Below are 14,944 nucleotides of genomic sequence, written 5' to 3' on the forward strand. Positions count from 1 at the left end.
CACAGAAAAGTTTTCAATTAATAACTGAGAAAATGCTAATAGAATACTAAGTTGAGCAGCTAGCCATGTTCCAGTTGGAATGTAGAGCCATTGAAAAAAAAAGACTACTTTTAGCAAAGCGCGGTGAGAACTCAATATGTTAACAAAGTCGCTATCCCTAAAACAGAAACCACCGGTGGGAAGACGGGGCGCTATCCTAAAATAGCACTCGGAAGGGAGCGCTATAATAAGAATAGCGATGAGGACTCCCGTGGAGGTGCTCTTTAGACAACCAAATCGATTCTATTGGCCCTGACGAAAGCGAGAAAACAAAATGGGGGTCAGCTGATGCTTTTTTATTTCACCCAGCAAGGGATATAGGAAGTCAATTTTAAAATGCTTATTAAAGCGTTAAAACACATTTTAGCCGAAAATTGTTCATTTTTTTGGGTTAGAAATTCAATTTTCTTTTATATAGCTAACGCGAAAGTTGAATTATTTTGATTAAAAAAACATGTGTAGATAAGGAGCCTAACATGTAGTTTTTCAAAATTCTAACCATATGTATTTAAAAGCTTTCAACATATCACTGTTAATAACATTTTAAAAGCATTTTAAAATACACTTCCTATACTTCACCATGTTGAAAAACAGTGATTTCACGCACACGTCCGTCGCCGCTAGATGGCAACAGCGCGGCTGCGTCAAAGCGAATTCGAACCACCCAGCTCAGAAGCTGAGATGAGATGTGCCAACTGGCTTCTTATTTTTCTTCTTCATTCTTGCTTTGTTCCCTGTTGTGTTTTTCAGCCACTACCAACACCATCCCGGCAAGTGTTGTCAGAAATATTTATTATTTGTTGAAATCATTAAATTTTATTTTTTTTGAACCATATGTAAACAGAGTGACTTCAATATACATTAAATGACTTTGTTGAATTGTCATTTAACTGTGTACTGCAATAGGCGTTGTGAAATGACGGAAATTTATCTAAGAAAATATATTATTTCAAATAGAAACGCTCATCGCCACTTTGAAACTAATCATCAAACAAGAAAATTCAGTTTTCTCTTAATTTAAGATGGAATAAAACCGTAACGAACTATTTGTGATTTAATATCTAACAAGTCACTAAAAACTGGGCTTCGTAGAAGAAGATTTCGATGTGCCACTAATTCCAAGGATTTACAATCGTTCCATTGGCAATTTTAATGATTTTTACAAGTTCTCACAGTTATGCTAAATAATGGTACTGCTCAAAAGAAGTTGATGGCTGAGAAGTGAAACAATATATATATTTGAACTTTTGTAAATAAGTTTATCCCAAGTTTTCATCATGCAGAAACTATAATCATTCTTGACAACACTGCCGATATCAGAAACAGCTTCCCTTCCGAACTTCGATAAACAAACGGGTACGTACGCAATTGTCAAAATCAACCTATCAGCAACTGGTTCAAAAATGGTCCCGTTTCGAGATACGAGAAGGCACATCTCATCGAAGCTTAGAACCGGTGTTAGGGCGCAATCGTTAATGTGAACATTTTTATATTCGGTTAGCTACTGCAAATAAATTCTTTTTCGAGTCCCTATAATCAAGCAGGTAAATCAAGCATATCACATCGTTATATTGCTGCATGATTGAGTGTTTATTTTTGATAAAATATCGAAAACAAAAGTGTGCATAAAAATTGCCTCGCAATCACGACAAGGTGGTAGAGAATTAACACTGTTGTTTACAGTTTAGAACCAAATCCAGATGTCGTGTTGGGGTAGGGATTCAGTGCTCCGCCTTCTTCCCCTGGTTTGTTTGTCTGGCTTTTGTGACGTGTTGCTCGCCGGTTGCCAAACAATAGCAATCATCCCTCCAAAATCGTGTTGCCAGAAACCTTCACATAATGGTAGATTTTTGAGAAAAATGACTTAACCGTCATTTCTCAGATCAACAACTTACACTGTGAAAAACAAAGTTTTGATTTCTTAATTAATTACTCATATTGAGAAGTTTTCTTTCAAGTTCAATGTTATTGTATTGCTTTTTGCTTTGAAACTTTTCGTTTCGTCACTGAAACCATTGACACTTGTCTTCAGCGACTGCTTCCGCGATAGAGCATTTGCACATTTTATTCACTCATACATCTATATTGCTGTCAAAATGTGCATTTGACCATTAAATTTTCAGCTAAAAGCTCTATTTTTTGACACCGATGCACTCACACAACCAATCGACATCAGTTGTCAAAAAATCAGGAGTACCAACTTGACCACTATCTCCTTGTCGCCGAGTCTGGTGCTGAGTGCTCGGCGCGGAAACCCAAAGGTGGGAGTAAAATTTTGGGGCTTATGCGCAATATTGAAATTTACCAATATTTGGTTCGTGTTGAAATAAAAGAAATTTGCAATAAGCCATTTTATGAAAACCTCAAATGACAGGAGACCTAACACTAATATTTACTTTTTCCAAGAAACATTTACGAAAATGGAATGAAATGATGATGATGATGATGAGTTGATGATGGTTTGCATGCAAATTTACCAAAACAAAGACCGAGCCGTCCACTCAAAACTTCGATCAGCTGATCGAATCTGTCTCGTAAAATGGTTTATACTAGTCAAGCTTTCCACGAGATGGTTTGTTTGAAGAAGGGCGCGTCAACTGGTTAACAACTGTTGGAGATACAAGTAATAGACGCGAACGAATAATTCTTTTCTTCCTTGACTCCGATTGGCTACCACTTCATTGTCCAGTTGTAACTTCATTGATGCCATGATGCACCCTCCCAACCCCATTTGATATATTTACAGTCAATTCAGTAATATTGTAAGGAGAATTTAAGCAGATGAGGAGATTAGGGGGAGATCCCCCAGTGCCGGACACATAAGCCATTTAACAAAAATCTCACTAACTATACGGATTATGTTAACTGGATCCTCCTGGATTTCCTGGAGATCCGGAGCCGGTAAAATTATGTCCTGCGCGCGTTCTCCCAGGTCCATCCACATACCGCCATCTTCGTCTGCCACATCGCCATTCAGGTGTTCTTCGTAGTGCCGCCGCACGTTTGGATCACCTCACGCTCGTTCGTAAGAAGGCTCCCGTCCTTACACATATCAGGCTGTGGCACATGGTTCTTACGTGAACGGTTCAACTTCTCATAGAACTTTCGTGCGTTATTCACGGTCTGGATCTTCTTGCTGGCGCTTTTTCCTCCGGAAAATCGAGTTTTTTTTGTTCCGCGCCCGTTTATATCGTGCCTCGTTCGCCTTCGTGCGGTGTTGCAGCAATCTCGCCCATGCTACATTCTTCTCTTCCACTAGCTGCTCACATTCGCCGTCATACCAGTCTTTTCTCTGATCCGGGGGCACCGTGCCAATTGCAGCGGTTGCGGTGCTACCAATGGCGGATCGAATATCTCTTCAAGAGACGCTGCGCCTAGCTGATCTTCCGTTGGGAGTGCCACTTCCAGCTGCTGTGCGTATCCTTAGGCTAGTCTTTTTTTTTTTTTTTACAAGGGAGAATGCATTTACACACTAACCCAGTACACGTGCATTGTAGTTGCCAAACTACCACACGGAAGTGTACTGGAGTGTCGGACTCGACCATACCGGTAATACCGACTAAACTCCCTTGGGCTCCACCATCGTTTCCCCCAGGAACTACCTCGCAGTACTACTTCTGGGGGGACGGCAGTACTAAGCGTACTCGCTCATTATCGCTCACACAGGCACTCGTCCCACGCGAGACTGACTTGGGTGCTCGCACACCATTCACTCCATTTGAGTCTTACTTGGATGCTCTCCCGGGCGCTCCGCTGCCATGCCTCGAGGTGTCAATAGCGGTAACTGCCTGGGCCTACAGATATTACGCTACGACACTCCTGCCTCAGCACGAGCAGATCAATCACACCACTGCCGAAGCAGACCACACGCTACCCTGCCGAAGCAGGGACACTCCCCATGCACCACATGTGCACAACTGTAGGTGTGTGGGTACAACCCACTGCTACCCTGCCGCCGAAGCAGCTTCTCCAAGACCATTCGCTCCATGTGACCCTTTTCGGGTGCTCACTCTGATACTCCACTGCCGTGCCTCGAGGTGTCGATGGGATACCTCGACTTCTACCTCAGCATGTGCAGTCCATACTCAGACTTCTGCTGCGCTTCGAGGTGACAATAGCGGCGACACGCTATGACACTCCTGCCTCAGCACAACCAGATCACTCACTCCCTGCCGAAGCAGCTCATGCGCTACCCTACCGAAGTAGGGACACTCCCCAACCCACTCTAACACACCACTGCCATGCCTCGAGGTGACGACACCGGTATCTCGGGACCAATCAACGATACTACGCTTCAACACTCTTTACCTTAGCATGTGCAGTCCATACTGAGACTTCTGCTGCGCTTCGAGGTGACAATAGCGGTGACGCGATATGACACTCCTGCCTCAGCACAAACAGATCACTCACTCCCTGCCGAAGCAGCTCACGCACTACCCTACCGAAGTAGGGACACTCCACATGCCAATTGGCACTCCCTGGGCTTGTGCTTTTGAAGCGGCACACAGTCGCTTTGATAGAGTCCGCTTACGGGCACTTGTGGTTTTTTGGGAGGGATTTTAGCAGAGCCCACTGCTAAATCCCACCACGCCCTAGGCAGTTCTCCCTTGGGCTAGTCTACCATCTTGTAACCGCCCAATGTTTAGCCGAGGCGTCCGACTTCGACGCGGCATACTGCATACTGCAACGAGGTAGTGGTCGGATTAAATATTCGCTCTGCGGTAAGTGCGGACGTTCGTGATGTCGGAGAATTTACCGTCGATTAGAACGTGGTCGATTTGGTTTTCCGTTTCTTGGTTAGGTGATCTCCATGTGGCCTTGTGGATATTTTTGCGGGAAAAAAGGTGCTTCGGACTACCATTCCGCGGGAGGCTGTGAAGTTTATGCATCGTTGGCCGTTGTCATTCGATACGGTGTGCAGACTATCCAGTCCGATGACCGGTCTACACATTTCCTCCCTTCCTAGCTGTGCGTTCATGTCGCCGATAACGATTATGACGTCCCACTGTGGGTATCCATCGTATGTCTGCACCAGCTGTGCGTAAAACGCTTCTTTCTCGTCGTCGGGTCTCCCTTCGTGTGGGCAGTGCACGTTGATGATGCTATAGTCGAAGAAACGGCCTTTTATCCTCAGCTTGCACATCCTTGCGTTGATTGGCTGCCACCCAATCACACGTTGGCGCATCTTACCCAGCACTATGAGGGCTTGTGCGCTTTCAGCGGCACACGGTTGCTTTGGCGGGGCCTACTTGCGGATACATGCAGCTTTTTATAGAAATTTAACAGGGCCCACTGTCAAACCCCACCACATCCTAGGCAAGCTCCACAACTCGCAGATGGCCTGGGGAGGGATCATCAAGCCCTTGGACATAGTCCCTGCTGCCCGCGACCGTTTCAAAACGACCGTTAAATTCCTTACACACGATTGAGAACGGACTTGTATGTCTGTTTTCTGTGTTAGAATATACTTTTTTGTAAGGTATTACATTTAAACGGTAGCGAGCGACCTTATTAGATATTTTAATTCCATCCAGCAAAAAACTTTTCGGGATGATCGTGTGAGAGCTATATGAGAATCAGTTTGCTGAGTATTATTGTGAAAAACGGTCAAGACTAGAAATCTCGGTCGGGTCACGACTCAAGGGATCTTGGGAAAAAAAAATCCGAAATCGAAATTGTTTTTTCTCAGGGATGGCGGCAATGGTGGCATTTGGGCAGCACCCTCTATTCCCGTCCGCAATGTAAATAACTACACCGCGTTCCAACCAAATGGCTTGATTTTTTGTACATCACTAGATATCGACAGAAACTAACCATGTACTGAAAAACAAGTAATTCGGTTGAAAGGCGCTCGAGTAATGAACGTTGCGGACGGGAATAGGGGGTGCTGCCCAAATGGTTCTCTACCCTATTATCAATGCAAAAGCATGAAAAATGATAGATAACATGCGATATAATCCCCTAAAGTGCTTTTTTTACCTTTCTAATGTGGTTTTTCAATACATTTTACATATGATGCAAGAGAAAGTCATCACCACCACTAGGTGGATCAATCAGGTTTTTGCCTTACTCGTACAACAAATCATTTCACTCCAAAATCGAACTTTTTATAGAAGTCTCGGAGACCCATGATGTTATTTACCAATCGACTCAGCTTGTCAAACTGAACAAATGTCTGTCTGTCCGTGTGTATGTGTGGATGTGTGTGTGTGTGCACACGAAAACCGAAAAACATTAGCCACTTTTTCATATAGTAATTCTTAACCGATTTTCTCGTAACAAGTTGCATTCGACGGGGGAAAACCCTAGTTGATCACTATTGAATTTCATAACGGTTGCACATTCCAAAAAAATCTAAATATTAAGTTTTCAGTCTCTTCTGGAGCCCGTAGTAGGCCCGACTTCCACAGATGATGCGCCTTCGTATTTCACGACTAACGTTGTTGTCAGCCGTTAGCAAGGATCCGAGGTAGACGAATTCCTCGACCACCTCGAAGGTATCCCCGTCTATCGTAACACTGCTTCCCAGGCGGGCCCTGTCGCGCTCGGTTCCGCCCACAAGCATGTACTTTGTCTTTGACGCATTCACCACCAGTCCAACTTTTGTTGCTTCACGTTTCAGGCGGGTGTACAGTTCTGCCATTCTTAACCGATTTTCTCGCAACAAGTTGCATTCGACGGGGGAAAAACCCTAGTTGATCACTATTGAATTTCATAACGGTTGCACATTCCAAAAAAATCAAAATATTAAGATAGCTTATGAAACATAGTAATTAAGTTATAGCATGCCATAAAATGCCTTGAAGTATCAACCCGTGCAAGCTCTTCTTTTCGATTTTGTACACGACTTTAGTTCAACAATTGCAACGCAAGCTGTGATTGCATGCAAGTTACGACGCATTAACGCCATATAACGTTTCTGCTGCTTTCTGGTATAATAAAAAAAGTCGGTATAATAAAAAACGCGCACGGAGTGATTCAGTTTCATTCCAAATTTCCGACCACTATTCTAGTTTGAATCTGGAGCCAAATAGAACAAACATGTTGGTTTCTCCAGCAGTGTTCCATTCATGTTTTTCAAATTTTCAATTAAATGAAATCATTATGTTGCTGCCAAGAAAGGCGCCGTAATTGCAAAGTGGATTGATCCGTAGATAAAATGACGCATTCATACACCAAAACAATTGAAAAATATTTGAATCTCGTGATTCAATCGTGGTTCAAATCTGCAGAAAATAGAACGGAGCGTTATACCAGTTTTATTTTTTTGACATTTGACTGGTATAAAAAATGAATCTAGAACAGCTGCTGGGAAAATGAATGTTTCAGATTCATATTCAAACTGACAACGAACGATTTGAATCACTGCTGATTTTACCCTAATAGTACTTTACATAGTGATTTTAAAATTAATATAACAAATTATTCAGCATTTCAACGAATTTCCCGATAATGCATCTGATTGTTTGATTGGATTATTTAATAAGGCACGAGAAAGGCACAATCACTGCTAGGTGGATCAATCTGGGTTTTTTCTTAAATTTAAATGAAATGTAGAATATTTTTTTCTTACAGAGACATTTCAATTGGTCTTGAGATAAATTACCCGGTACCGCCTTCCCATCAACGAGGGAATTGTTTGATGCACATAAAGCGGCTGTATGGCGTCTTCCGTGGAGCCGGGCGAAACCCTGCAGGACTGGGAGTACGTCAAGCAAGGAATCGCACTATGGCTTAACAATCAACCGAAAGCGGCCGAGGAGAGTTTCAACAACCGCGAATCGAGCGTGCATATCGTGGCAGGACATACATTCATATCTTTCATGGTAAGTCCTATAGGATATATAAATGTGTAATATGCTATGTATACAAAAAAAAACGAAAAAAGTTTAACAACTCAAAAGTAGGTAGTTTTCCCACTCTCACATAAATGATATTAAAATTAAAAAAATCCACCCAACGTGTGCTGTTCCGTAGAAGAAGCCAAATTTGAGTTTTTTGAGTGAGTGAAAATAACATAAATTTGAGTTCGTGAAACCTCATGTGCACAGTGGGTGAAAATTTAAGAATAGAGTAACCCGTATAAAAAGTGCCATAGAGCCTATCAAATAAACAATACAAGTTAAATACATTCTATCGCGTACAATGTATGTATTCTATGGTATAGCAATTGTTTGGAGATTGATTATTAGAATGATTTTTATTGTTTTACATTACATGTGTAAATACTGGTGTACTTTTATTGTTATGTATGAAAGTTGCTCAGCATTATAATTTATTATTTTAATTTCGATGGTGTTGCCAATGAGAACTGTATGTATGATATTTACTTTTTTATTCCCGACATAGTGTCCAAAAGTAATGGCAGCGAAGAGGCCCTTGAAGTACGGGAGAACAAAGACTTTTTCTTGAAGTGTGAGGCAACCTTTACCTGTTTTCCCAATGCAGAAATATTTCATATTATAACATATTACAAAAATAAGAAAGATTTTTTTAAAAAAGGTTTGAATTATCTTTTTTATATATTCGAACCCAGGACTTATCCTCACAAATTTTGAGATAATTTTCATAAATGTTCATATATCCAAACCAAGCACTTATTATTTATGTTTCACTTATTATTTATTTATTCAGACTAAGAGCAAGATTACCGGTGGTGAGTTTAAGCCGTTTGGCACCGCAGTAACATCACTTGACACTTTACCGGTCGCTACTAAACGCGCTGCTATAACAGAACAGTAGCGCCGATGGCCAAATTTGGTAGTGCAATAAGAGCGCTGCTATTTAATGAACTGTCAACTGTCAAACGTCACCGGTACGGAATTCATTCATTTATTTAGTTAACATCTAAACAGATAACACTGAATCAACAATTTGACGCCACAATACACGGTTCGAGGCCGCATCTCTCCATCCTCGGATACGCCCCACGCTCGCCAAGTCGTTCTGCACCTGGTCTGCCCATCTCGCTCGCTGCGCTCCACGCCGTCTCGTACCTGCCGGATCGGAAGCGAACACCATCTTTGCAGGGTTGCTGTCCGGCATTCTTGCAACGTGTCCTGCCCATCGTACCCTTCCGGCTTTAGCTACCTTCTGGATACTGGGTTCGCCGTAGAGTTGGGCGAGCTCATGGTTCATTCTTCGCCGCCACACACCGTCTTCTTGCACACCGCCAAAGATGGTCCTAAGCACCCGTCTCTCGAATACTCCGAGTGCTTGCAAGTCCTCCTCGAGCATTGTCCATGTTTCATGTCCGTAGAGGACAACCGGTCTTATAAGCGTCTTGTACATGACACATTTGGTGCGGTGGCGAATCTTTTTCGACCGCAGTTTCTTCTGGAGCCCGTAGTAGGCCCGACTTCCACAGATGATGCGCCTTCGTATTTCACGACTAACGTTGTTGTCAGCCGTTAGCAAGGATCCGAGGTAGACGAATTCCTCGACCACCTCGAAGGTATCCCCGTCTATCGTAACACTGCTTCCCAGGCGGGCCCTGTCGCGCTCGGTTCCGCCCACAAGCATGTACTTTGTCTTTGACGCATTCACCACCAGTCCAACTTTTGTTGCTTCACGTTTCAGGCGGGTGTACAGTTCTGCCACCTTTGCAAATGTTCGGCCGACAATGTCCATGTCATCCGCGAAGCAAATAAATTGACTGGATCTGTTGAAAATCGTACCCCGGCTGTTCCACCCGGCTCTCCGCATGACACCTTCTAGCGCAATGTTGAACAACAGGCACGAAAGTCCATCACCTTGTCTTAGTCCCCGGCGCGATTCGAACGGAGGGGGTTGGCCCGAAATCTTCACACAATTTTGCACACCATCCACCGTTGCTTTAATCAGTCTTTTAAGCTTCCCAGGAAAGCTTTTCTTTTCCATAATTTTCCATAGCTCTACGCGGTCTATACTGTCGTATGCCGCCTTGAAATCAACGAACAGATGGTGCGTTGGGACCTAGTATTCACGGCATTTTGAAGGATTTGCCGTATAGTAAAGATCTGGTCCGTTGTCGAGCGGCCGTCAACGAAGCCGGCTTGATAACTTCCCACGAACTCGTTCACTAATGGTGACAGACGACGGAAGATGATCTGGGATATCACTTTGTAGGCGGCATTAAGGATGGTGATCGCTCGAAAGTTCTCACACTCCAGTTTGTCGCCTTTCTTGTAGATGGGGCATATAACCCCTTCCTTCCACTCCTCCGGTAGCTGTTCGGTTTCCCAGATTCTGACTATCAGTTTGTGCAGGCACGTGGCCAGCTTTTCCGGGCCCATCTTGATGAGCTCAGCTCCGATACCATCCTTACCAGCTGCTTTATTGGTCTTTAGCTGTTGAATGGCATCCTTAACTTCCCTCAAGGTGGGGGCTGGTTGGCTTCCATCGTCCGCTGAACTGACGAAGTCATCTCCTCCGCTGCCTTGACTTTCACTGCCTGTACTCTCAGCGCCATTCAGATGTTCCTCGTAGTGCTGCTTCCACCTTTCGATCACCACACGTTCGTCCGTCAAGATGCTCCCATCCTTATCCCGGCACATTTCGGCTCGCGGCTTCGGCCTTTGCGGGATGCGTTGAGCTTCTGATAGAAGTTGCGTGTTTCTTGAGAACAGCACAGCTGTTCTATCTCCTCGCAATTTGCTTCTTCCAGGCGGCGTTTCTTCTCCTGAAAAAGGCGGGTCTGCTGTCTCCGCTTCCGTCTATAACGTTCCACCTTCTGCCGGGTACCTTGCTGCAGCGCGACCGCCCGACGTTGTTCTCCGTTGCGTCGTTAATGGCTGCTTTGACTGTATTCCAGCAGTCCTCAAGAGGGGCCCATCGAGCTCACCCTCTTCCGGCAACGCTGCCTCGAGATGCTGCGCGTATGCAGTGGCGACATCAGGTTGCTTCAGTCGCTCTAGGTTGTACCGCGGCGGTCGTCGGTACCGAACATTGTTGATGACGGATAGTTTTGGGCGCAGTTTAACCATCACCAGATAGTGGTCAGAGTCGATGTTAGCGCCACGATATGTCCTGACGTCGATAATGTCGGAGAAGTGCCGTCCATCAATCAGAACGTGGTCGATTTGTGATTCTGTCTGCAGTGGTGATCTCCAGGTGTACCGATACGATACGGAATACAACAACCAAATTGAGAGCCGAAAATAGTGACCGGAAACAAGTGACGAAACTAAAATGAAAGCGCTGCGCGGGTGATTGAAATGCTCGCGACTGATAATGATGCTCTAAGGCTGAAGTAGCCTGTGCGGTATATAAAAGTCTTCTCCATTCGGCTCGGTCCATGGCTACACGTCGCCAACCACGCAATCTACGGAGGGTTCGCAAGTCATCTTCCACCTAATCGATCCACCTTGCCCGCTGCGCACTTCGCCTTCTTGTGCCCGTCGGATCGTTGTCGAGAAACAATTTTAACCGGGTTACTGTCCGACATTCTGGCTACGTGCCCGGTCCACCGCAGTCGTCCGATTTTTGTGGTGTGAACGATGGATGGTTCTCCCAGCAGCTCATGCAGTTGCGTGGTTCATTCGCCTCCTCCACGTACCGTCCGCCATCTGCACCCCACCATAGATGGTACGCAGCACTTTCCTTTCGGAAACTCCAAGTGCGCGTTAGTCCTCCACGAGCATCGTCCAGGTCTCGTGTCCATAGAGGACTACCGGTCTAATGAGCGTTTTGTAGATTGTCAGTTTGGTTCGGCGGCGAACTCTATTCGATCGGAGCGACTTGCGGAGTCCAAAGTACGTACGATTTCCAGGCACTATGCGCCTCCAAATTTCTCTGCTGCTATCATTTACGGCAGTCACCAGTGAGCCCAAGTACGCAAATTCTTCTACCACCTCGATTTCGCCACCACCGATGCAAACTCGCGGTGGGTGGCTCACATTGTCTTCTCTTGAACCTTTTCCTATCATGTACCGATCCGCTTAGCTTCCCTCTTCCTCCATCTTCTCAAAGTTACGTTCTATTATATCTATGTCGTCGGCAAAGCGAAATAGCTGGACGGACTTATTGAAAATTGTACCACTCGTGTTAATCCCACCCAACTTGATTTCTGATAGCAATCTGAATAAGGATTTCAAAAGAAAAACATGAGTGTCACTAGTGTCCAATCTACGAAGTACACCGTAACTATGCTATGCTATGCTATTGTACCACTCGTGTTAATCCCTGCTCTTCGTATTACCCCTTCCAAAGCTATGTAGAATAGCAGACACGAAAGACCATCACCTTGCCGTAACCCTCTGCGCGTTTCGAAGGGACTTGAGAATGTCCCTGACACTCGAACTACGCACATCACCCGATCCATCGTCGCTTTGATCAACCGTGTCAGTTTATCCGGAAATCCGTGTTCGTGCATTAGCTGCCATAGCAGGTCCCGATTGATTGTATCATATGCGGTTTTGAAGTCGATGAATAGATGGTGTGTGGGCGAATCGGATTTGCTTGGCTACGACAGTTGTATTCGCGGCATTTTTGCAGTACTTGGCGAATGGCGAACACCTGGCATATGGTGGAGCGTTCGCCCATGAACCCGCCTGGTACTGCCCCACGAACTCCCTTGCAATTGGTGCTAGTCGACGGCATACAATTTGGGAGAGTACCTTGTAGGCAGCGTTCAGCAATGTGATTGCGCGGTAGTTGCTACAATCCAGCTTATCACCCTTTTTGTAGATGGGACACACGACACCTTCCATCCACTCCTACTGATACTGCCCTGGATGATAGAATTGATTAGGCTAGGGCTTGTTGGGGGCAGCAGGGACTATGTCCAATGACGTGGTGGGGTTTGGCAGTGGGCTACAAGTGGGTTAAACCTCTACAAAAATCTACATGTGTACGCAAGCAGTTCCTATTAAAGCGACCGTTTGCCACTCAAAGCGCACAGGAGTCCGAATAGTGCCAATTGACATGGGGAGAGTCCCTATTTCGGTAGGGTAGTGCTTATGCTGCTTAAGCAGAGAGCGAGTGATCTGCTTGTGTTGAGGCAGGAGTATCATAGTGCGTTACCATTATTGTCACTTCGAAGCACGGCAGCAGTTTGAGTGTGGACTGTGTATACCGAAGGAGTGTCGTAGCGTAGTATCGTTCATTGTTCCCTACATACCGCTATTGACACCTCTAGGCATGCTAGTGGAGTGTTAGGGTTAGCACCTAAATAAGACTCACATGGGGCGAGTGACATTTGGAGAAGCTGCTTCGGCGTAGGGACGTTCCGATACTTCAAAATATCTATATTTGATTGGATACGATAATCGAATCAAAGTATCGATATCACCGATATATTGGAAATAAATTATCAGATAATCATATGATATGATATTTTAGACATGCGATTATTCAAAAGATAATTCACTTGTCATAAGACGAGTTTGTACAATCCCATTTAATTCCACCACTTAATTGTACCTTAATTGTACCAAAATCAAATTAAAATCACTCAAAAGTGACAGTTAAATATTTCTCAAATAACCTTAATCTGATTTCAATTTGCGAATCGGGCATGAAATTTCTTAGGAACAAGTCATATCGATGTGCTTGACTAGAGGTGTGGGCCAACCCCTCAAGTAGTATTTGTTCAACTAAAATTCGCTCTTTTGAGCGAGAAACTCTCAGCTAGGTTGCCGAAGATGGCCGAAGGCGACCGAATGTGACGTCACGTCTAGCATACTCAGTACAAATTTTATAGCAGACGTGACGTTTCACTTCGCCCGCTCGCTGTGGGTGGCAATATTTTTTTTTGGCCCACATAGGCTGACCATACGTACCGTATTTAACGGGACAGTCCCGTTTTTTAGACCATATTGTGCTGTCCCGTCGTAATCTAGAAAATCTGTAATTTGTCCCGTTTTTTCATTGATTCTTCTAAAGAGCTCCAAAATATTATTCAAACAAATTCAATATTTTAGGCAAGAATCTAAAACCAAATACAAATAAAGTGGATGAAACCCATAAAAAAGTATGAGATGTTAGACTATCTGAATAATTCTAAATATTTTGAATTCATCCACTGTGAAAAACGACGAAATTTGTAAAATAATTTATATGTCAGCTAAACAAAATCGAGTTTAAGGCAGTTACAAACTAAGGGAAAATTTGGCCTTCACGTATTTTAAGGCTAGTCTACAGATCAGGAGCTTGTCCGCATGTTTCGCTTCCATATGTGTTGGCGGGATTCATGGGATTCCGTTGTAGAAAATTAAAATTTCGGTCTGATTTAAAATACAATCCGGCGGATCCGTAAACCAGCCAATAAATTAGCCAGGATTTGTTGTACTTTACGCGACGAAATTTCATGAGTCCCGTATTTTTGGAAGCACATGATAACAATATCAATTGACAAGATTCCCGAGATGTGAGGCTACTTTTAGCGTACCTAATTTAAATCAATTTCGATCAAACTGACTGTGAATTGATTAGATGTGAATTTTATTCACATGCTCCGGCCATATTTTCCAAAAGGGCGAGAATTGAGCTTTCCCGCCAAACATTTTTATTCGTTCAATCGATTATTTATTTTATTTAAAGTCATCTTTTCCAAAGAGTATTCCAAAGTATTTTTAAAATTTGAAACAAAAAATCCAAAAAGTGCTGTTTTCAAGATTGACTTAACATTTGCCCGATTTCGAACAAACATCGGGTGAATTTTCCTGGCCGATTGACACGTGCAGCACTTTTTCGATTTTTGTTTTTGATTTTTAAAATGGTTAGAGGCTTTAAAAAATATCGGTTCTTCGGAAAAGTTGACCTTAAATAAGCCAAAGTATCGACTGAGACAATAAAATGAGACACAATGTTTGGCGGGAAAGGTCAATTTCATTTATCGTGCCCACATCCATTGTTTAGAATTGGAAAAGTTTTTGATTTTGGTCAGTAATGAAATCCTTAATACATGCTTGAGAGTGGTTTAAAA

At 43.8% G+C, this 14,944-nt stretch overlaps 1 protein-coding gene across 1 annotated transcript in view; it reads left to right on the top strand.

Moving 5' to 3' along the window:
- The window catches only part of LOC134219580 (tetratricopeptide repeat protein 39C-like), a 187,651-nt gene that overhangs the window by 107,018 nt on the left and 65,689 nt on the right, over positions 1-14,944 (top strand). The window contains exon 2 of the mRNA XM_062698354.1: positions 7,615-7,865. Within this exon, the coding sequence (XP_062554338.1) occupies positions 7,701-7,865 (165 nt within the window). The 5' untranslated portion in view covers positions 7,615-7,700. The remainder of the gene's footprint in view (positions 1-7,614; positions 7,866-14,944) is intronic.

The sequence above is a fragment of the Armigeres subalbatus genome, chromosome 3 (assembly GCF_024139115.2).
Source record: "Armigeres subalbatus isolate Guangzhou_Male chromosome 3, GZ_Asu_2, whole genome shotgun sequence".
NCBI classification, from domain to species: Eukaryota; Metazoa; Arthropoda; class Insecta; order Diptera; family Culicidae; genus Armigeres; species Armigeres subalbatus.